This window comes from Rousettus aegyptiacus, unplaced genomic scaffold, assembly GCF_014176215.1.
Source record: "Rousettus aegyptiacus isolate mRouAeg1 unplaced genomic scaffold, mRouAeg1.p scaffold_m13_p_17, whole genome shotgun sequence".
Taxonomy (NCBI): domain Eukaryota; kingdom Metazoa; phylum Chordata; class Mammalia; order Chiroptera; family Pteropodidae; genus Rousettus; species Rousettus aegyptiacus.
In genome coordinates this window covers 23495584-23516810 of record NW_023416292.1, presented here as the reverse complement: position 1 = coordinate 23516810, position 21227 = coordinate 23495584, and the positions used below count along the sequence as shown (strand labels likewise).

The 21227-nt window shown below is 65.3% G+C and overlaps 1 protein-coding gene across 3 annotated transcripts; it reads right to left on the bottom strand.

The window, feature by feature from the left end:
• Positions 1-35: 35 nt before the first annotated feature.
• On the bottom strand, positions 36-21083 carry NECTIN4 (nectin cell adhesion molecule 4). 3 transcript variants are annotated; one of them, XM_016134044.2, is made up of 10 exons: positions 20083-21083; positions 18884-19062; positions 6065-6424; positions 4631-4921; positions 3762-3882; positions 2777-2925; positions 2502-2658; positions 2270-2345; positions 1915-1989; positions 36-1645 (listed from the first exon to the last, which is right to left on the bottom strand). In XM_016134044.2, exons 2-10 carry the CDS (start codon positions 18969-18971, stop codon positions 1421-1423), a joined length of 1542 nt encoding a protein of 513 aa, XP_015989530.2. In that variant the 5' UTR covers positions 18972-19062; positions 20083-21083; the 3' UTR covers positions 36-1420. The 3 variants fall into 3 exon arrangements, with proteins under 3 accessions (XP_015989530.2, XP_015989533.2, XP_015989529.2); XM_016134043.2 differs by having other exon boundaries at positions 37-1645; positions 18884-19012; XM_016134047.2 differs by lacking the exons at positions 18884-19062; positions 20083-21083 and adding an exon at positions 13366-15000.
• Between the last annotated feature and the right edge of the window lie 144 nt (positions 21084-21227).

The window sequence follows — 21227 nt, the reverse complement described above, 5'->3', positions numbered from 1 at the left end:
TCCTTTCCCTGCCCCCCTGGCCACAGGCACCCAGCGCCTCCCCCCATGGGGCCACAGGGAGGACGGCCGAGACAGTCGGTACCGGGTTCGGGGCTTACACAGCCCAAGGGGCAAGACAGGAGACAGCCCGGACAGGTGTGATCTGTTTATTTAAACACAGAGCATCATCTTATGTACAGATATGCACATATTTACACAGGACGCACACGCGAGGGTGGCTGGCTGGGGATGGGAGTCTCTCCTTTGGTCCAGGAACCCAGCAGATCTTGGGTCTAGCAGGGTTCGGGCACTGACCCAGGGACTCCAGCAGAAACTGACCTTATCTAACCCAGGCTCTGTCCAGAGAAACTAGCAGAAAAGCCCAAGGCAGTGGCCCTAAGACTCCTGGGGGGAGCGGACATGCTCGCCCTCCCCCGGGGCGCCCGCCCACCTCAGCTGCGGTCACTGCCCTCTCTCCCCAACGCCACAACTGAACAGGAGTCCTTGTCACCAAGTCCCAACACTCCCCACGGGTCACAAACAACTGTGGACATGACTAAGAAAAGAGAGAAGGTAGGGAGGGGCCGAGGGGACCTGAGGGCCGAGGGCCCTGCCCGGCCTCCCCGCCCAGGGCCACAGGCTCACACCCCGAACTCAGAGGGCACAGAGGCCGCCCAGGCGAAGAAGCTGAGCAGGACACCTCAGAGCCACCAGAGTGACCCCTGGCGGTGCGAGGACATCCGGCTCTGCTGATTTCCCACCTGAGCTGGCCAGGCCTCCCGCAGTCCCGGTAATAACAGGCACTGAGAGACGTCGAGTCTTTTCTCTGATTACAGGGCTCACAGCCTTGTCCTTAAAAGAGCCCTTGGCAGGCGTATTTACACAGTCTGTGCATGGGCAGCCCGGGCCACCAGAGGGCAGCCGGCTTCTTCCCTCCCCGCGAGCCGCTGCCGCCCTGGCCGCTGTCCCTCAGGAGGCCGGCCTCCGGCCTCCGCGTGAGTAATACTGCTCTGGGTCTGAGGAACGCGCCTGCCGCGGCAGGCAGAAGCCACACGGCCACACGGCCACACGGCCACACGGCCACACACACGCGCGCACGCGCACGCACACACACACACGCGCACACACACACACACACACGCCGGCAGCCGCTGCGTCCCGCGGCACACCTGGCACGGGACTCGGGTGTGGCAGCGCGGTGACCCCCGCCCGGCCGCCCCGCCCCGCACACCCGCACACAGTCAGCCGCACACAGTCAGCCGACACTCACGCCGGCACGAGCGCACGCCCGGCGCCCCGCACACACAAGAGGGGGGCTCGACCAGCGGGCCCTCTGTGGAGGACAGAAAGGTCGGAGGAAAAGGTCGAAAGGTCGAGCAGTCCATAAGGAATGGGGTATTCAGGCTGCCGAGGAGGAGGAGCCAGGCGTGGGGGGCCCGGGTCAGACCAGGTGCCCCCGGCCGTTGATGTAGATGCCGTTGCCACTGGGCTTGGCCCGCAGCGTCCCGTTCTCCTGCACGAAGTGGGTCATGGCCTGCTTGATGCCTGCATCCCGGCCGTCCTCGTCCTCGGCCCGCCCGGAGCCCGGGCTCAGCAGCTCCGTCTGCGTCTCTGTCTCCCGCACGGTGGTCAGCGTGGAGTAACTACGGCCCTCTGGCTCTTCACTCTGGGGACCAAGCACGGGGTCGGCGGCTCGTCAGGAGCCCGGCGGGGCGGCTGGGCCTGAGGGCCGTGGGCTCGGCGGGCGGAGGTCAGGTACCACCAGCACCGTCACGGCTGTCTCAGAGGTGTGGGGCTCGGGGCTGGGCGGGAGTGTCGGGCCTGGGGCTGGGACATGGAGAGCCAGGGCACCGGGGGGCGGGGGCGCATGGGCGGCCTGAGCCAGGGCTGAGGCAGGGGCCTGGTGAAGGATGCCTGTGGGGCCGGGGTCCTCACCATCACAGAGCAGCTGCTGTTGTCCTTGAGACTTTCAGAGTGGCCTTCGGCCCTCAGCCCCACACTCTCCTCCGGCTGCGGGGCCCAGACACCGGAGAGAGGTCAGAATGGGGCTCGGCCTCCCAGCTGTCTGCTCCCAGCTGTCTGCCCCAGCCTGCTCCCTAGCACCTGTCCCCCGCCCGGCCCCGCCATTGCAGCCCTGCCCTGGACCAGTACTGGGGCAGCTCCGCTCCGCAGAGGGATAGTGCTAAAGGGACCCTCTGCAGCGGACCCCCAGCAGCTCCGGGCCAGTGGCCAGAGCGGGTGGGGCAGAGGGGCCCGGCAGGGGTGAAGCGCACCTGGGCACAGCACACACCTGGTTCCTGGGGTCCGCGTGGTGGGAGTGCAGCCTCCGGATGGAGTTCTCCCTGGTCAGTGTCAGCTCCTCCTCGCTGGGAGAGACACCCTGGTCAGTAGCTGGGGGCGGTCCCTGGGGGGGGCTGGCGGGGGCGGGTGCAGGTGGGGGCAGCAGGTGGGGGTGCCGCGTGGCGGCCCTCACTGGGCCCGGCTGGGCCCCCCCTCCCCGTGTGCCTGGGGGTGGGACTCACTATTTCTGCGTCATCTGCTGGGCCTTGCGCCGGTGGTACCGAGACATCAGCAGCACCACGGCCACCAGGAGGCAGAGCAGGAGCCCTGCGATGACACCCACCACCACCACCGAGGCCGACACCAGGTCCACCTGCTTCCCGGAGGCGTCCTGGGGGTCTGCGGGGCCAGGCCGCTGTCTGAGGTGCACGCCCAGCTCCCGCCCCACCCAGCCCCGCAGCCCAGCCCCTCACCCGGTTCCCCGTCTCGGCCCAGGTCCTGTCTGCCTGGTGCTTACCAAGAATCTCCACGGTGACCTGAGAGTCCCTCGAGGACAGCTCATTGCTGACGCGGCACACGTAGGTGCCACTGTGCTCCACGGCCAGCGGGGGGAAGCCCAGAGTGTCCCCATCCACGCGCACCCCACTCGGCAGAGGCCCGTCCAGCCTGGAGGACAGGGTTGCTGACGGGTGCCAGCCGGGCGGGCTCAGGCCGCCACCACCCGGCATGCCCAGGCTGCTCCCCACCCCCCTTCCCCACGACGTCACCGAGAGCCGCGGGCTGTTCCCACGGCGCCCCTCCCTGCCCCCAGCAGGTCTAGGCAGAGGCCCCTTTTCCCTGCCGCCCAGCCTGACCCAGGCACCCCAACACGCGCGTGCCACCCCGCGGGCTCCCACGGGCATCGCGTGACCCAGCACTGAGCGCCAGGCCCACGCAGTAGTCCACGCGACAGGACACTTCCCTGCGGCCTGGGCCGGATGTGCGCGGCCAAGGTGACTGCACACCCCGGGCTTGGAGCTAGCTGCGTGCAGAGCCCGGGGACAAAGCTCTGGGCACGAGGCCACGTGCCTTCCTCGGGCTCATGCACAGGAGTCCTGGACCCCTCCCTGGCTCTCCCAGACCCTGGAAGAGCTGAGCGCCCTCGAGGGAACGGGGGGAGGTGGCACTGGCACCCCGTGGTGTCAGTCGGTGTCATGGCTGTCGGGTCAGCCTACTGTGTGTCTTACCCACGGTAGGACTTTACGCGAATATGTGCAGTATCAACACGTAAACACAGCATTATACCTCGGCATTTAAAAGCTAGGAAATAAAGCCGAGGCCTTATTAGCTGGTTCCCCACCAGCGACCATGCGCCCTGGACTTCCAGTGCAGGCCAGTCATGTTTGATGTATTGGTCTGAACATGTGCCCCAATTTATCTGGGGTTCAGCATATATTGTCCCAGCCCATACTGAGTATATGCTGGCCTCAGCAGGAAAGACCCTGGTCCCAAGCGACGCTCACCGTGTCCAGTTGTAAGAGGGAGGGGGCTGCCCTTCACTCAGACACCTGAGCGTGGCCCCTTCTCGGCCGACCTGCCACAGCTTCTGGTCTTCAAGGCCCCTCACAGAGGCCTCGGCGAGGACTGGAGCAGAAGGGAGGAGGAGGAAAAGTGGGAGTGAGGCCTTCCACCCCCTGTTCCTGGAAGGGCCCCCGCCCCAGGCCCCACCCCGCCCCGGAGAGCGGCCGGGCCCTTCCCCCTTCTGCTTATCTGCTGCCAAGCAGCCCGGCTGGGCCGGCTGCTCACCACAGGCCTCCCGCCTCCCTAATCAGGCAGTCTGCCCTGGGTGGCCGGTGTGAGGAGCCTCTAAGTGCCTCAGCAAGTGACAGGTCGCTTCTGAGTCCCCTGCGATGCCCACGAAGCGCCAGTCACATGGCAGGCGCTCAGGGAATGTGGCCTGGTTCTGCCAGGCCCAACGGCCCCGCCCACTCCTTCGTTTCTGCCTCTGCAACCGCAACCCGGGCTGCGGTAGTGTGCGCAGGACAGGCCAAGAGGGCCTGCCCGACCCCGTCCCCCCTCTGCAAAGTGGGCTCACTCTGCTGACAAAGCGAGACCAGCGACCACAGCAGAACCCAGGCTCGTCCCGAGTCGTCCCCACACCCTGAGCTGTGCGTTTCACAGAAGCACTTGACTTCGCCTGTGCATCTGATTCTCCCAACAGCCCAGGAAGCAGGGCGACCCCCTTGGTAAAGGGGGGCACTGAAGGCGGCAAGTCCGTCACCTGCCGGGCTGCCTGGGCTGGGCACCCCGTTCTCTGCCTTGGGCACGGCGCAGCCACAGGACCGGGGCTGGCCGGCGCCTCGCTGAGCCACCCCAGGACCTGAGCACTCACAGGCCACTTGGAGGGTGTGGGTGAGCCTGCGGCTCTGCAGCAGGCCCGGGTGGGCCACCACGCAGGTGAGCGGCTGCCCGTTCATGCTGCGGCTGGGCACCAAATGGAACTCGGACGTGACAGCGGCTGAGCGGGGGTGCGTGAAGGAGCGGCTGGACGCCAGGCCCTTGACCTCGGTGTCCCAGGTGACGTTGGGGGCCGGGCTGCCCTCTGCGGTGCAGGAGGCGGCCAGCGTCAGGCCCTGGCCCTCTTCCAGCGCTGGCCCGGGGTTCAGCGAAGGCAGCGGAGGCACTGCGGGAGGGGTGGGGGGCACGGCTTCGTCAGGAGGCCCCGCCCACCCGCCCTCCCGCTCCCACGGAAAGTGTCCTCTGGCTCCACAGAGAGACAGCAGATGAGCGGTGGGATTTCATCTGTGAGCCTTTGTCCAGTGCTCGTATCTTCTACAATGAGCATGGGTCATTTTTGAACGAAAACAATGATGTAATTAACAAACTAACCAGGTAACACATATTATAATAATAATAGCACCATTTATGAAGCACTTACTACGTGCCAAGTGCTGTGCTAAACACTTTACAAATGTTATCTCACTGAATCCTGTCAGCAAACCATCGAGACAGAAAGACACCGCTGTCCCTGAGTCACAGGTGAGGAAACGATGCCCAGGGACATTAGGTGACTCGTCCCAGATCATCGGGCGCAGAGGTCGGGGCTCCACCGTGAGGCTGCTGTTACAGACTCCCACGTAGATAAAGGGAAATTGTGACTTATTTTGATCTTCATGACATTAACAGCCCCAGCAAAGAGAATGGACGAGAGTGACCTTGAGCACAGACGTAGGGCATCTGGGGACCACAAGTGCCCACAGTACAACATGGGAGTTTAAAGGGCAATGGCGGGCTCCAGCCGCATTCCCTGAGGGTCCAGATCAAGAAAGGTGTCAGCCCCACGGGGCCCAGGGGCCCAGGTGTCCAGGGTGGCCTTGAACGAGTGTCTTTGGTAGGGCTGTGGTGAAACCAACGAGTTGAGCTTGGAGGAGAGGAGCGCTGGGTGGGCCGGGAGAAAGGGCCTCGGGACAGTCCCTGTGGGCCTGGGTCATGCGCGAGGCCTCCTGCGTGAGCTGGGCAGGAAGGGGGTGCGGGGAGACCTGGAAAGGCATGCCAGGTGAGGGACCAAGGTGGGCACGGCCGGGGGAGGAGTGCTGGCTGCTTCCGGGAGCAGAGGGGAGAGGGCGGGACAGAGAGAGCCTGGGCTGCGTGGCCCCAAAGGGCGAGGGAGGCCAAGAAGGAGATGCGGGGGATCCGAAGGAAGCGACTCCCGACAGGTGGGAGGAAGTTCCGGCAGGTAGGGCCGTGGGCAGCACAGCCCGCGCCTGTGGGGGGGCCGCCCGCGCCCGCCCCCCCCTGCTTACCCAGCCCCCGCCCCCCCGCTTACCCAGCACGCGGAGCCGCAGCCGCGCCTGGAAGCTGCCGGCGGGGAAGCTGCTCACGCGGCACTCGTACTCGCCCTCGTCGGCCTGCACGGCGTTCCGCAGCAGCACCGCGCCGTCCAGGGGGCTCCGCGGAGGCGGCGGCCGCTCCACGCGGCCCTCGTAGGTCGCGCCCACGTGCAGCCCGTACTTGGAGTGCAGCAGCGCCAGCTCCCGGGGGCCCTCGCCGCCATCCACCCGGGCCCAGGACACCTGCTCCACCTGCTCACCAGGGCCCCCTCGGTAGAAGCAGGGCAGCTTTGCATCCTGGCCCAGCACCACCGTCACCAGGTCCAAGGTCTCCAGCTCGCCAGCCCGGCACCGGCCTGCAGCAGCAGACAGAGCAGCCAGGGTTAGGGGTGCGGCCAGAGCCGGGGACCCTCGCACTGTGATCATGACAGCAAAGGCAGTGGGGATGCCTGCAGCGTTTATGCTTACAGAGGACCTTCGGTCCATTACCTCATTACATCTGCAGGACTTGCCCAAGAGGTAGGTGTCATTATCCATTTACCAGATGAGAAACTGAGACCCAGGGAGGAAGTGACTTGCCCAGGCCAGGCCCACGAGGTGTGGCACAGTCACACCCTCTCCCAGCCCAGGACTGTCCTGGGCGATTGCAAGGTGGGAGGCTTCGGAGGAGACCAGCCTCAGCCCTCAGGCGAACACATAGCAAACAGGGAAGGCCGTGGGCAAACTTGTTCTACTAAAGGGGGAAAGTGACCGCTTTCAGGGCAGTGGCCAGGAGCCAGGCGCGGGAAGGGGGCCTCCCAGGAGGCCCTTCGGAGCATTCTTCTCATGGCTTGAGGATGAGAGACCTGGATTCCCAGGGAGAGGAAGGCGTTCGGTGTGGGAGGAAGGGCATGAGCAGAGGCTCCAAGGCAAAAGCGTGCAAGTCACTGGAGACAGAAAGGCCACAGGTCAGAGGCCCGGCAAGATGAGGTCCAGGCAGACACAGCGTGACAGGGTCAGAGCGCTGAGCACGAGCGAGAGTCGAAGGACCAGAAGCGACCAGCGATGCAGGGAGAGTCTTCTGCGTGTTGGCAGGGAACAGCGTGAAGCACTCGGCCTTATCCGCAAAGAGGGCCCCATTTGCTGCCTGGATGAAACGCGAGATCGGTTCGCGTGGACACAGAAATGGTCACTTGTGTGATCGCCTCTGACTTAGGGTCCAGTGCTGTGCTGCAGGCCCGCCGCGAGAGGGGCTCAGGCATGAGTCAGGTGGGATCGGGAGGCAGAGAGACCCAAAAGGCACTTCGGTGAGGGACAAGGTGAGCGCGGCCCGAGGCGGTGAGGGTCAGGGAGCAGAGGGGAGCGCAGAACCGGGCGGACCAATCGGCCAGGACCTTCCACACCAGGCAAAAGGAGTTGCTGCTGCGTGAGGCCAGGGGTGCTGTGTCTCCCAAACACTAGGACCTGCTGCCGCGGGTGGAGAGAAAGGCACAGGTCCCAGGGGAAACTCAGCAGGACCTAGTGACTGGTCAGAAAGAGAGATGAGACCTCAAGATGACGTCTGGGTTTCTAGGGTGACCGACATAAGAGGGAGGCACGGCTTGGGGAGCTCGCAGTTGGCGGGGTGGGGGGAACAGACTTGGAGCCGTGGGATGGACGTGTGAGACGCAGAGGCGCCCCCGGGCGCGGGGGGCCTGCCCGGAAGTGTTTGCAGCAGCCCCCAGGGGCCCTGCCGTTCGTTGTCCAGCACCTGGCTGGCACTGGGCCTCCTCCCTCCATCTGGGCGGCTCCTACTCATCCCGCAGATGCACCTGGATGCCACCTCCTCCTGGAGGCCTGCCTGCCAGCCGCTTCGGACAGCGCCAGATGCCCTCCCCGCCCGTGGCAGCTGCCTCTGCGCCTCGCGGGGCTTTATCCCAGAGACCGGGGGCCGTATTTTCTTATCTGCTTCGCCCACCAGACTAAGCTCCTCGGACTAGAAACTGCCTCGCATCACACGTGGAAGCACGGCTTCTGGTTCGGGCTTCCTCGGGGAGCGTGTGGTCCGCATGCTCGGCACAAACGTGGTGCTCGGTTAACGTTCATTGACCGACTGGATGAGTGAGTGAGTGAGTGAAGAATGAGAGACGGGCAGAAGGGACAGGTGGACCGAGGAGGGATGAGCAGTCTTTGCTTGGGCTGGACAGGGAGGGGGTTGGTGTGGCAACCTTGGGGTGCAGGCAGGGTAGGCTCACGGAGGGGCAGGGAAGCCCACTAGGGAAGACATGAGGGTCCAGTGAGGCAGAGCCTGGGGCCAGCTGGAGCTGGGAGGGTCCAGCGGGACCGGACAGACCAGCAGGGCCAGATACCAGGGCCCTGAGCTGCCTGAGCTGGTTGGTCCCACCCAGTCCAGCCTGGGAGAGTCCAGCTGAGCACCCGCACCCCTGCCGGGCGGCCTGCTGAGGAAGGCCGGAGGTGGGCTCGAGGCGGGGGCGTCGCAGGGTGTCCCCTGCTGTAGACGCTGCTGTCTGACTGAGCCCTGCTCCATCAGGACACTCAAACTCTTCTAAAGACACTTCTGGGACGATGTCAGATGGCATAGTTTTCATTCCCATTCTTACACTTGACAACAGTCTGCACCCTCCCCACCATGAATCACCCACATTTTCCCCAAAAATACCTTCTCAGGCACAACAGACATCGGCTGCCCGACACATGCCTGAGCCCACGGACCCCAGGACAAGCCCACGCTTTGCAGAATGGGGAGCCCAGCAAAGCACGTCTCCCACAGCCCCCGTCCTAAGTCCGGTACTAGAGGGAGCATGTCAGGAGGGGGCGGCACCATCACACTCGCACACGCACACACGTGTGCGTGCGCACACTTACACGCCAGGCACACGCATGGGGCTCGAGAATCCCCGTCCTGGGCGGAATGCACCCAGGGGCCCAGACTCGCAGGGCGGCCTCCTCCTCCTCTCCCCGACCGGAGCGACTTGGCGTCAGCAAGATGACGTCACCAGAGCAAAGGAGACGCACCGCCTGCCCGGAGAGGCCGCCGTGCAGGAGACGCACCGCCTGCCCAGTGAAGTCGCCGCGCAGGCACATGGTGGCCAGGCCGGGCCCACGGGCCCTTCTGCTGCAAACAGTCTGCTGAGGCTGGCGGACGGCGGGCTGGGCCCTCCACCTTCTGACCCTCCCGCCCTCCTCCCAAGCACCAAGCCGGTCAGGAGCCCTGGTGATTCAGACCCAGCCACAGCCACCGCCTTGCGCAAGGGAGAGAACAGGCCCAACTGGCCGGACGAGATCCCTGCCCTCAGCCTCCCCACCCTGGCCAGGCCCCCACGGCTTCCTTGGGGCCCTGCCCTGCGCACCCGCCCGCCCATCCCAGACGGGCCCTCCATCCCTGGCTCAGGCTGCCTGGCTGCTCCCCACCCTGAGCCCAGGTCCCGACGCTCCCATCTGTGTGGGGCCTGGCCTCTGATCTCAGGAGGGGAAACTGAGGCCAGCAGCTGCAGTGTCTCTGGGGAAGGAGGCCGCTCCTTGTGAGGGCCCTCGTCCACCTGCACCCTGGCCAGTCCGCACAGAGCCCTAGAGGCAGGTGTGTGAGGCGGAGAGAGCGTGAGTCCTTCTTGTCTGAATGCACAGAGCTGGGCGCGGGCCCCGGGCTGGTCTGCACACAGGCGAGGCCGCCTCCCCGCACGGAGCACGTGAGCTCGGGTCCCGTCTTCAGGAGCAGCCAGGGCCGTGGCGCCGTGGGAGGCGTGTGGGCGCACAGCCGCGGCTCCACCCGCGTCCCCGGCTCCCGCGTGGCTCCCCATCTCAGCTGCCCACGGTCAGCGGAGTGAGGCTCGGTGTCTGGAGTGTCACCCAGGCCATCCTCACGCCTCACCCCAGACTGATGGGCAGAGTCATCTCAGGTGGAGGGACCAGGAGATGAGGTCACTGTCCCTCTAGGTGATGGAAAGTTACCATCCAGGGCTCCCTGAGGGAACAGAACAAACCCTTGCCTTGCGGGTTCCTGCTGGGACCCCCCAGCCACTCGCAGGCCCAGCACCTCTGGCCCCCGGCAGGCCTCTCCCCGGGACTGTCTGTCAGGCCATGCTGCCGCCACCACCAGAAGAGCCAGCTCCAGCTCCAGGCCTGGTGGAAGGGGTGTCTGGTGTGGCCTCGTGGGCAGCGGGGACCCGGCGTGGGGTGGGAGAGGGATCCAGGCCAGCCAGGGGCTCACACGCCTTTGCTGACCGCGGTCCCCCTTCACCTCCTCCCGAGAGCTGGAAGACGAGTGCGACGGGTGAGAATGCCCCCCGTCCAGGACAGGTGACGCGAACCCCCCAGCAAGCGTGGCCTCAGAGTGCTGAGGAACTCGGAAAACCAGGAGAGTCCCTCTCTGCCTTCGTCCCTCTCCCACACCTACCCTCCGCCCTAAGCCCCTCCAGCTTAGTGAGAGTTTCCCAGCCTGGGCAAAGCGCCCACCCGCCAATTAGTGTGGGGAGGGGGGCCACCCCGATGCAAAGGGAGAGGAGAACAATGGGGGAGGGCAGGCCTGGAGGCGGCCCCCGCCCTGGCCCAGACGCAGCGCCCAGCACAGATAAGTCCCCTAAACCCCCGGAGCCAGTCTGAGCCCGGCTGAGTCACCACAACAGCCACACTGTGGGTGGGAGATGCAGAATCCAGCTTCTCCCAAACTCCCGAGACCCTCCCCCCCCCACCACCTCAGTCCTGTCCTCCCCACCCACCCAGTGCGCCCGCTTGAAACAGGGCAGGCGGGCAGGGAACTAGGCAGAGAACAGAGGCCCCCGACCTTAACAGCCCTCCAGGGCCTTGGTGGCCCCAGTCTTGAGCTTCACCTCTGCCCCAGAGGCAGCCCCGGGCTCCCAGCCCCCAGCCCCACTCAGCTTCCACCCTCCCTTCTCTGGGCTGGACGGGGTTAGAAAGGGTGCCTGGCACCTTCTCACGAGGCACGCTCCACCCGCCCTTTGCCTCCAGGGTTTCAAGGTGGTGGTCTAGAGGCTGTGACCAGGGACTCTGCTGAGTCCTCACTGCCATCTCTGCAGCTGGGTCCCCTTAGCACAGCCCCTAGAACAGCAAGGCGGGACCGAGGTCACTGCCCTGGCCGCAGGGCTCCCCAGCTATCCTCGGCCTCCCTTCTGGCACCCCAGGCCGTGGGTGGGTCCCACAGGAAAGGGCGCCCCCTCAGTGAACAGAGTAGGAGCAGGGAGGGGGCCTCCCCATCAAGGAAAGCCAAACTCAGACACAAAGATCCACCTCAGAGGACAGAGAAGCCCTCACCCTCCGATCCAGGGCCCACTTGGGCCCAGGAAAGATCTGGGAGGAGGGTCTCACTGAGGGGCGCCTGTAGATCTGGGTCCCTCAGTCCCAGGGCAGGAGGTGGGGAAGGAAGCGGGGAGGGAGCCCCACCCGGGAGCTCACCCCATTAGGGAGAGACAAAGAGCGGTATGTCAGCCGCCTCCCTAGCCAGGCGCCTCTGGGGTGGGGCAGAACCCTGGGGCTCAGGGCACCCGAAGACCTGGGGTCGGGGCAAGGGGACAAGGTGCAGCAGTGGAGGGCGGAAGGCAGCACCGTAGTCCCCACTCGGAGAAGCAGCCAGAACCTTTCCCCGCTCATCACCACGGCCAGACCGGCCAGCACCCGGCGCGCCCCCAGTCGGAGCTGGACAGTCATGCACAGAACCCCAACCTGGCAGGCCCAGGAGGCCATCCAGTCCTGCCTCTTGGTCTCCTGAAGCCCAGTTTCTGAGGCGCCCAAGGTCACCCAACAGATTAATAGCAGAAATGGGGCCAGAACCCAAGGCTCTGGCTTCTCAGTCCAAGGCTTTTTCAGAGATGAGAAACGTTCCTGTTAGCCACCGAGAACCCTAAACGCAGAGTATCTGGGTGCAGGTGGGCCCAGGCCTCAGCAGCCCCCAGCTCCATGTGGGCGGCAGCAGCAGTAAAGTGGTCGCTCAGTGGACACCAGCCTCCTGGGACAGCCCTGGGGCCAGGCTGCCTCCCTGCCCACAGCCCCCGTCCCGCAGGCACTGGGCAAGGAGGTGGGGGGTGGCGCCCTAACTAGGAGGGGTCTCCTGTCCCCTCCGTGGGGTCCTCTTACAAACACGGCTCTGTGTCTGGAGGATGGCGGCCTCGTCTTGTCCACACCTGCGTCCGCAGCGTCTGCGCCCCGGGTGCGCGCAGGCGCCGGCCCCCGGGCACACTGGCAGGCCGGAGGCAGGAGAGTGCACGCCAGCCCCGCCTGTGTGCCCGACACCCGTCTGTGGCCTGTCCCCCCGGCCTCCTAGGAGACACGACCTCTCCAGTCCTGTCCGAGTCCCAAATGCCATGACTCCTCCCTTTAAGAGACGGAGACCCTGGTGGGAAGTGGCTGCCCGGCCCCAGCCTCAGCAGCCAGGCCCCGCCCTCTTGGACTCAGCAAGGGACAAGGTGGTCTGAAAGATGGGGAGTGAGATGTGAGGGCGGGGGCGCGGCAGGGGGAGCTCGGGCCCCGCGATGGGAGGCTGGCCACTGACCCTTCCGTGGCAAGGTCTGAGGGCAGCAGCCCCAACATCAGCTGGGGGCGCGGTGAGTGACGTCACTGCTGGGCCTGCTGGTCAACCAGCTCGCTTCGCTGCTCCTGGGACTGAAACTCCAACTGTCCTACCCGGACAGGCCCCCGTCGTCCCGAGGGGGCAGCTGTCTCAGTCACTCACTGCCCTGCCACCGCCGGGGGCGTCTGCCGCGCACGCCCGCGCACGCACGCTGCCCCCCCAGCCCCCCGCTGCAGGTCACAAACCCGCTCCGTACACGTCAGACGGGGGCAATGCAGGCATCTAACTGAGACAGCAGGGGGACCACGCCCGACCTAGAAAGCACCCTGCCCTCGACCCCGACTCACCCGAGCAGCCACCCCGCCACCACCCCGGCACTTAAGAGCGGCTTCGGGGAGAGAGTGGGGCCACAGGCCCCCGCCAGGAGCCCAGCGCTGGTTCCCCGGGGCGTCGCGCAGAGGAGGAGGGATGAGACGAGCTGTTCCTGTCAGGCCAACACCAGCTCAGCCCTGAGTCAGCCCGCTCCAGTCAGCAGTTCCCAGCCCAGGGCGGGCGCCCCCCGGGGACCAGGCGAGCAGGGCCTCCTCGGCCACCTGTCTGCATTCGGAGGCAGCTCTGGCCTGGGCGGGGCCGCCAGGGGCCCTGGAGTGACCTGTCCGGGGCTGGAAGGGGACAGAAGGGGGCAGAGGAGAGGAGGGGGCCACTGCCGGCAGCTGGGGTGGCGGCGAGGGGGACAGTGAGTGTGCATGCCCGCACGGGCTCAGGAGCGAGGGGCCCGGTGGTCCAGGCCAGGCCTACCTGCAAATGATGCCAGCAGCAGCAGCAGCAGCAGCCGGGCCGCAGGCCGCCCCCCGTCGGCTCCCAGGGACAGGGCCATTGGTCCGAAGGCAGAGCTGCCCAGTCCGTCCGAGGTCCCACCGACTTCCCCCTGGGAGCCGCTCTAGGGCTGGATCAGGAGCCGACCAGGAAGGCAGCGCGTCACGGAGTCCACGGGCCCCGACACGCCTGCCTGTCCCCCACGGTTTCTGCTCGGGGGCCCAGCCGCGCCACTCACCAGCTGCAGCTACCCTCTCGAGGGGCTGTGACGAGAGCTCTGAGTGCCCCCGGAGCTGCTTCCCACGCTGTGGCCAACAGCGACGGCAGAAACCTGGGAACCTGCTTAGCAGGTCAGAACAGGTGCGTCCCAGGGGGCTGGGCCTGGCACAGACTCGGCCGCCACCCCCACGGCCTGGGCCAGCTAATGGGCGCCAGGGAGGGAGGGAGGAGGAGCCTGGGGTGAGGAGGGGAGGGGCGGGGGGGGTGTCCCACCCTTCGTTCTGGGCTTTACCTGGCAGCCAGTGGAAGGGGCTGCGGAGGGAGGGCCGGCCGGGGGCTGGGGGTGGGCAGGAGGCCCAGTGCTTCACAGGGAGGCCGCCAGGAGCAGTGGGGTACGGCCTTGAGGGCGGGAAGGGGCCTGAGCATCCTACGCCCACCAGCCACCGCCTGGCTAAGGTCCCCAAGAGTAACTCCTCCTGAGGGGTGTACTGGTGCCCAGAGCTCATGCGGCCAGAGGGGACAGCTGCTCAGACACCTGTGTCCCCGAGGCGAGCAGCAGTCCAGAGACCCCTGGGAAGGGGCTGAAATGAGCCCCACTCCCGTCGTGTAGGAGAAGCCAAGGAGCCGAGTGACGACCAGCCTGCAGACCCGGGCGTCCCTCCGGGGGGGGCCCGCTCAGCTGCCGCCAGCACTGCCACCCGGCCCAGAGCCCTGTGCGGGCCGCGCACAGCCCCAGGGCATGGGGCCCTCCACCACCTGCGCGGCCATCTGGCCCGCACGTCTCAGACGCTGGGCAGGACCGCGTGTCTGGACTTTGCAGGACACCCTTCACTTCAAAGACTCTGCTTCCTCCGCGTCCCCTGGCCTCTGCCCGGCCCTCGGCGACGGCCTGCGCGCTCGCCGCTGCTGTGCGTCTTGTCTCCCCAAGTTAATCGTAAGCTTCCGTGCAAGACGCGCAGCCTGCTGCGGGCCAGGGAGCAGCGCCCGCGCCAACTGAGGGATGGGATGAGGCTGTGCTCTGCGAACCCTGCAGACAGCAGGCTTGTCTTACAGCCGTAGCTGTCACCCAGCTGGGACAGTCCTCAGCACTTGGAACTGAGTCCACTTTTGCTGACAGCATGAACTTACGAGGGGTGTCCGTGCGGGGCACAGGGCCAGGCAGGCTTGGCGAGGCGAGACGGGGTCCTGAACCTGGCCGTGACCCCTCTCTGGGTCCAGACTCCATCTCAGCCGTGACCTTTTCCTCTCAGGTCAGGAGGAGCCCTGGGGGCCAGCTTCTCTCCGCCTCTGCCTGGGTGACCCCTTCCCCTCTTTGGGACTCCAGGCCCAGCCTGCACCAGGGCGGCAGCCCCACCCCGATGCTGCTGCTTTGCGATCCCCTGTGTGGGGGTGGGGAGAGGCGGGGGGGGGGCTGGGCAGGGAGCATCCTGTGTCATAATTACCCTTATCGCACCTCGGGTCCCACCGCTCAGTTTCAGAGGAACCTTTTCCTTCCCACGACTCCCCCCCCACCCGACCCCGGTCCCGGGAACTGCAGGAGAAACTGCGGCACAGGGTGGGAGAGCAGACAGATCGCAGGGTGGGCACCCAGGATACTCCCCCCCACCCACGCGGTGCAGCCCGTTGTAAGCTCCGTGACCCCTGGCTGGGGTCCTCTGTCACTCGCCCCCCACTCTAGCCACACAGACGCTGAAAGGAGGCAGAACTCCCCCGGCGCTGCGAAGGCCACGAGGGACCCGAATGGACCCATAGGCTCACTGTCTGCTTGGGTCCTTGTGAGCAGCAGGGGCGGCCTTGAAATGAGGGCCGAGGGCACACGTGAGCCAGGCCGCCACTCCAGGCCTCGCCCGAGGAAGGGGCATTTCTCCCTGTCACCGACAAGTGCCTCCCTCAAGTCCCCTGAGCTCAAGCTGCAGTCCCATGGGTGTCTGGGGGCCTCGCCCCGAAGCAGCCCTCACACTCGGCCTTCCAGCCTCCCCTCCGCCTGGGATGAACCTGGGGCTGGGGCTGGAAGGAAATACTGGCGGGGAAGGCTTTCCGGACCAGGGCCTGGTCTCCTGGGTTCTGTTCCTTCTTCCTCTCGAACTCCATCCCCCTCGGGGGTCACTCCCTCCCCCCTCCCCTCCTCCCGCCTGCACTCCGGGCTCTGGGGCTCTGGAATGATTCCGGCCAAGGGGCACCTTTAGCTCATCCTCCTGGCCAGGCCTACGTGCCTGAGTTCATTGGAGCGCCACCGGGAGGGGACAGACGCACATACACGTGGTTCCTGCGAGCCCGCAGCCACCTCCGGCCGCTGCGTGTCTGTGCGCGTGCGCGCGGCTGCGGGGCTTGGTGCCCGCGTGCGCCCGGCACCGCCTGCAGCCCGTCTGTCTGTCCCGGTGGCCGGCTGACACCTGAGCCAAACCGGTTGGAGTGGCTTGTGCTGAAATTTTTGTTTGTGTCAATGGGACCTCGAGTTGAGTCAGGGAGGGACGAGAACGGGTGGGTGGGGTGCGGGAGGGTCAGAGGGATTGGGCCGGGCTGGGGCAGTAGCAGAGACAGAGCTCCTGGCAAGTAACATCCTGTTTGTGCAGGGAGCCCAGGTCCGAGAAGAGTCAGAGGCTGGGGGACACCGGGCTTTGGGAGGGAAGCGCGTGGACTGGTGGGAGGCACGGGCGTGGGCGCGTCTGCGGCCCATTCCTCTGCGCTCTGCTCCTCTCTGGGACAGCTCCGGATGGCTCCGGACAGCTCCGGACGGCTCCGGACGGCTCCGGACGGCTCCGGACGGCTCCGGACGGCTCCTCCGCTGTGTCTGCTGTCCGCCCTGGTGTCCGCACAGGAAGGCGCTGGCCGCTGCCCCGCACTGTGGTGCGAGATGACTCGTACCAGATGTGGGCCCATCCCCCTGGACAAAGGCCATTTTGGGCAACGCTTCCAGGTCACTCCTCCTGTTCCTCCCTGGGATGCTTCTCCCCTTGCAGAGGGCGGGGAGGGGGGACCTCGGCCCAGAGACAGGAGCTCCCGCAGCTTCTCCCCTGTGGGAACACGCCTTTGTCCCCTTCGGCTAGCTCTTTGCTGCGCTCAGCATTGGGGTGGCAGCGCCCTTCCAAGGGATGCCACCCGCATGTTGCCACGTGCTGTGCTGTTCCTGTTTGCCCACCCTGCAGGCCCACAGACCCCCAGGACCTGACAACCCCGCTTCCTGGCCGCCTAACACCCCTCAGAGCTCGGGCTGGGCTGGCTTCTCCTAAAGCTGGAGAGAGTCGGCCGGGGGTGGGGAGCTGAACGCCAGGTGCACGTGGCCCTACTTCTCAGCAGGCCATTCTGTGCAGAGCCCCCCAGCTTCTGTAAACACAGGGACCGGTGCGGGGCGCCAGGACGCGAGCAGGTGCCCTTGTGGGAGTCGGTCTTCCAAGGGGCGCCGCCACCAGCAAGACGACAAAGAGCCACGGCTACGTGGGCCGCTGACAGCTGCTGAGAGAAGGGACTCGGGCCAGGGCCCCGGCTGTGCTCCCCTGCGTTCCCCTGCCCCCATCCCGACCCCAGATGGCCTGGGACCCCAGGGGCAGCCCTGGGGGCTGGGCCAGCCTGCGGAGCCAGCCTGCGGAGCCAGCCTGCGGAGCCTGCAACACCAGGCGCGTCTCTAGGTGACTCCAGGCCTCTGTGGCCTCTCAGCTTGGATGCTGAGGTGTGGTTCCTCCTCCATCCAGATGGTCACTTCCTGGCCATCAGCCTGAGCTGCTGTCACCACCCAACTCGGCTTCCCCATGGGAAAGCCTCTGGAGGGCTACAGTTGAGCCTCGCCCGTCACCAAGCACAGGGTGGCAGGACAGCTACAGAGCGGAAAACAGGCTCAAATCCAGACCGACCCGGAGACCTAGGGGACAGTGTGGGGAGAGGGGCAGGACCCGAGGGACATGGGGGGCGGCGGCACCTGGGGACACTGACAGGAGCTGCGGGTTCTCACACTGAAGGGCAGACTTCCTTAAGTGCGTCAGTATAACCTTCCCCTCCGTCTCGTGAACTCTGACCCCTCCTTTCTCTCCCAGCCAGGACCAGTCACCTCAGACCTGCAGCTCCAGCTGCTCTGGCCCTGCTCGGCTGGCGGGGTGCAGCTGCCCCGTCAGAGGCCAGGCTGTGGTGCGGCCGCAGGGGCCCTCGTCCCAGGGCCCAGGCTCGCCCTCTGCAGGGAAAGCAGGGCCCAGGCCTTCCAGTTCCCAGACACGCCCAGATGCCGCCGCAGCAGGACCAGCTCTCGGACTCGCTGCCACTGCACTTGGAGACTTTGGCCCTGTCCTGTGTGCTTTCAGTCCCAGAGACGGGGAGGCTGGAGCCTCTGAGCATGGAGCACCCTGCCTGTGGGGGGAGCAGGGCGGAAGCCCACAGAGCCCCTAATCCCTCCAGTGTCTCCCCCAAAGATACATTTCATGCCTCCTCGCAGGGACCCTAGGAACCTCCTTCCGGCCTCATCACAAGCCTCAGTTTCCCCTTCAGTTCTAGAAGGGGTGTAAAAGATCGGAAACAGCAAGATCCCTCACGTGTGGTAATTGGTAGGGTCAGGGAGCACTGGCCCAGGAGCCACAAGGAAAGGCAGAGGGACAAAGGCAAGAGCCTCACTGCCCACGCCAGCCTGCTCCCCTCCCTGGGCCTCCATGCCCAAGGTCTTCCATGTGGAGACCCTGCTCCCGGAAAAGGCCCCACACGCTGAAGCTCGCTCAGGTCTCCGGCAGTGATCAGTACCCTCTGCCTGTACCCAGGGACCCCCACCTGGCCCTATGGTTCTAGAATGCAGCAAAAGGGGAGGAGCCCGGCCACTCTTGGGACATTCCAAAGCTCCTTCCAGGAAATCAGAGGGTTGGCTCTGTTCAGCATTACAGAGAGGCTGAGAGAGAGACAGGGCAGACCCAGCAAGAGAAGCGCAGAAGCAGAGACGGTGAGGCAGATCTTAAGGCACAGCGAGGCAGCTGGGACCTAGAGACGGAGAGATACAGAGACACACACACAAGGCTACTGACGAGGGTAATGCAGAGAGAGACACAGAAGCTGAGCCAGAATCTGAAACACAAATTTGAAGACCTAAAGAGAAGCTTCTGGATGCCTGCGTGCCCACTGCTGGGATCACTTAGGTACCTCCGTCTTCGGCCCTCAATTCTGACCACTCAGCAATGACTCAATGATACTTTCCTACTCAATATCGCCAAAGCCCTCAAAAAGTCAACTTTTTCCCCATCCTTCTGCCATCTCCCCATCATTCTCTGATTCACCTGATTCCTGTGCCCTCCACCCCAAGTCTTCTGCTTACCTACCCACCGTCCTCTCCAGCTGCTTCCGGCTCGCATCTCAGACGACTGCTCAGCATCTGGCCTCCTGCAGTCTCTATGTCTGGCCATCCTCTGTCCTTCTGTCTGTCCATGTCGTCATTCTGGCAGAGCTAAGAGCAAAGAGCCAGAGTTGGGGCAGGGGTCCAGCGGCCAGAATGCGCTGTGGGAAAATGCGGAAGGGTCAGAGGACAATAGAGGAGGGGCCCTAGAGAGGGAGTGTGGGAGAGCCTGGGAGAGAGAGGCAGGAGGGGCCGAGGGGTCTCCAGTGTGTGACCAAGACCCCAAGCGTCTCACCGTTGGCTCTCTGTGAGTACTGAACGACGCTGGGAATCCGGGCGGGTCAGTCAGAAAAGGGGTTAAGAGAAGAAGAAAACGGTTTCGTGAAGGTCTGAGACACGGGGGTGTGGATTTGGGGCTGGGACAGACCCAGACTCAGTCTGCGAAGCTGGTCTGTCAGGGTCCTTGCTGGCCAGAAAAGGTGACGGAGACCAAACTCGCAGGGTCACGTCAGGGTCCCGGGGCTTTCAGGACGGTCCGCACCCACGCCTGGTACTAGCAGCAGGTGAAAGCAGGGGGTGGGCCGGCGGGGGCGACTGGCTGCCCTGGCCTGCCGCCCGGCCCGCCCCCCTTGCCACGCTCTTGATGCCCTTTTGGCTTCTGTGTCATCGTCAGGTCAGCGTAGAAGCTGCCTGGGGCGTAAAGCATGTCGTGCAGGTGCAGACCGGCTTGTTTGATTTCTCTCTCTCTTCATCTTTTTCACCCTGGATTTGTTTCCTGCCTCTAAAATAAAGGCCTGGTCCGGGCTACCGCCCACCGGTCTGTTTGGAGCAGCACTGGCTGGAGGCCCCTGGAGGAGGCAACAAAACCGGAGGGGCCGCATCTGAGAAGCGTGCGAGGTTCCCACGCCACACCAGAGCGAGATGCCAGCCGCCGAAGACTCAGTTAGGGTGGAGGCTGAGAGGAGAAAGGAAAACAGAGCTGGAAAGGCCCCTGGAGTGGGGAGTTCCCTACTCTATCAGGAAGTGCAGAAAATAAGTCCGGCAGGAAGAACAGCCAAAGACTTGGGCAAAAGCAAGAGCCCAGAACAGAGACAGAAACCAATAGAATTCAGGCACAATGACCCCGCCCCCCCAACCCCCCCCAACCCCCCCCCCACCTCAGCCCTAGGACTGTGACATACCTGAACCCAGCTGTTGGGAGCTTGGCCAGCCTAACGGAGATGACTGGCTTTCAGCCTTGAGCCAAGCACATCACAAGTTGGTGATTTATTAGAGGTTTCTTCTTGCTACGATTTGTGGAAACAGGACCCTCCTCATCAGACTCAGGGGCAGCCGTCGTTGGGAGGGTTGAGGCTTTCGAAGCCATTACTGAGTCTCGGCTTTAAGCAGCAGGTAGGGAGCAGGTCCTGGTACCCTTCCCTGCTCTCTAACGGCGCGCTCCCGCTCCTGACCCATACCTCCCCCACACTGTTTTCTCCGAGGACACAGTCAGGGTCGAGCAGGGCACAGCCCCGCTGTGCTATCAGGTCCCAGAACAGGGACCCACACCCACTGCAGCCCTGGCCACTCTCTATGGCCTCAATTTCTTGGGTGTGATGGAGATCAAGTTGATGTGCGGGAGGCAGAGGCGAAAGCAGCAGTCACTCCCCTGCACAGCCCCGGGGGGCCTCAGGTCCTGCTTCCGTTCCGCCGGGGGTAGAAACGAGCCTGCATTTCCTCCTATATCTGAAACTCATCAGCTTGGATCCTGGTCCTGGGGGACAAAGTTAAGCAGCAGCTTGGGGGCCTGGCTCGAACACAGGAAGATGCTGCGGAAGGGCCGGAGTCTTCGAAGGCTGGCAGCTCCGCCCTGGGTCTTGTCTCGGGAAAGTCCCTGCCCGCTACCCCGAGTTCCAGAAGCCACAGTCCCCAGGTTCCTTGTCCTGCAGGAGCCCATGGAATCAGGCTTCCTAGGACTCGGCAGTGACCGGTTCCCAGGCTCCAATACGCCCGAGGCAGTTCGGTCCCCCGCCCGGTCACACGCGCAGACAGCGCCCCTGAGACGCGGCTCTGCTCCCCTCTAGCGGCCGAGCCGACGGGTCCGGCCTCCGAGCCTTCGCGCCGGAACGCGGGTCCGCGCGACACCGAGGTTCGCCGCGCCGCACATTTCATGGACGACAGGCGGACAGAGATACGACGCCGGAGGGCGACGCGCCCCGCGCCCTGCGCCCCCCGCGCACGGCAGCGCCCGCGCCTGCGGCCGCCACCGGACCCGGCCGAGCTCCAGGACGCTCACTCGCCGCGCACGCTGTCGCCTAGGCAACGGCGCCGCAGGTTCACGGCTCTG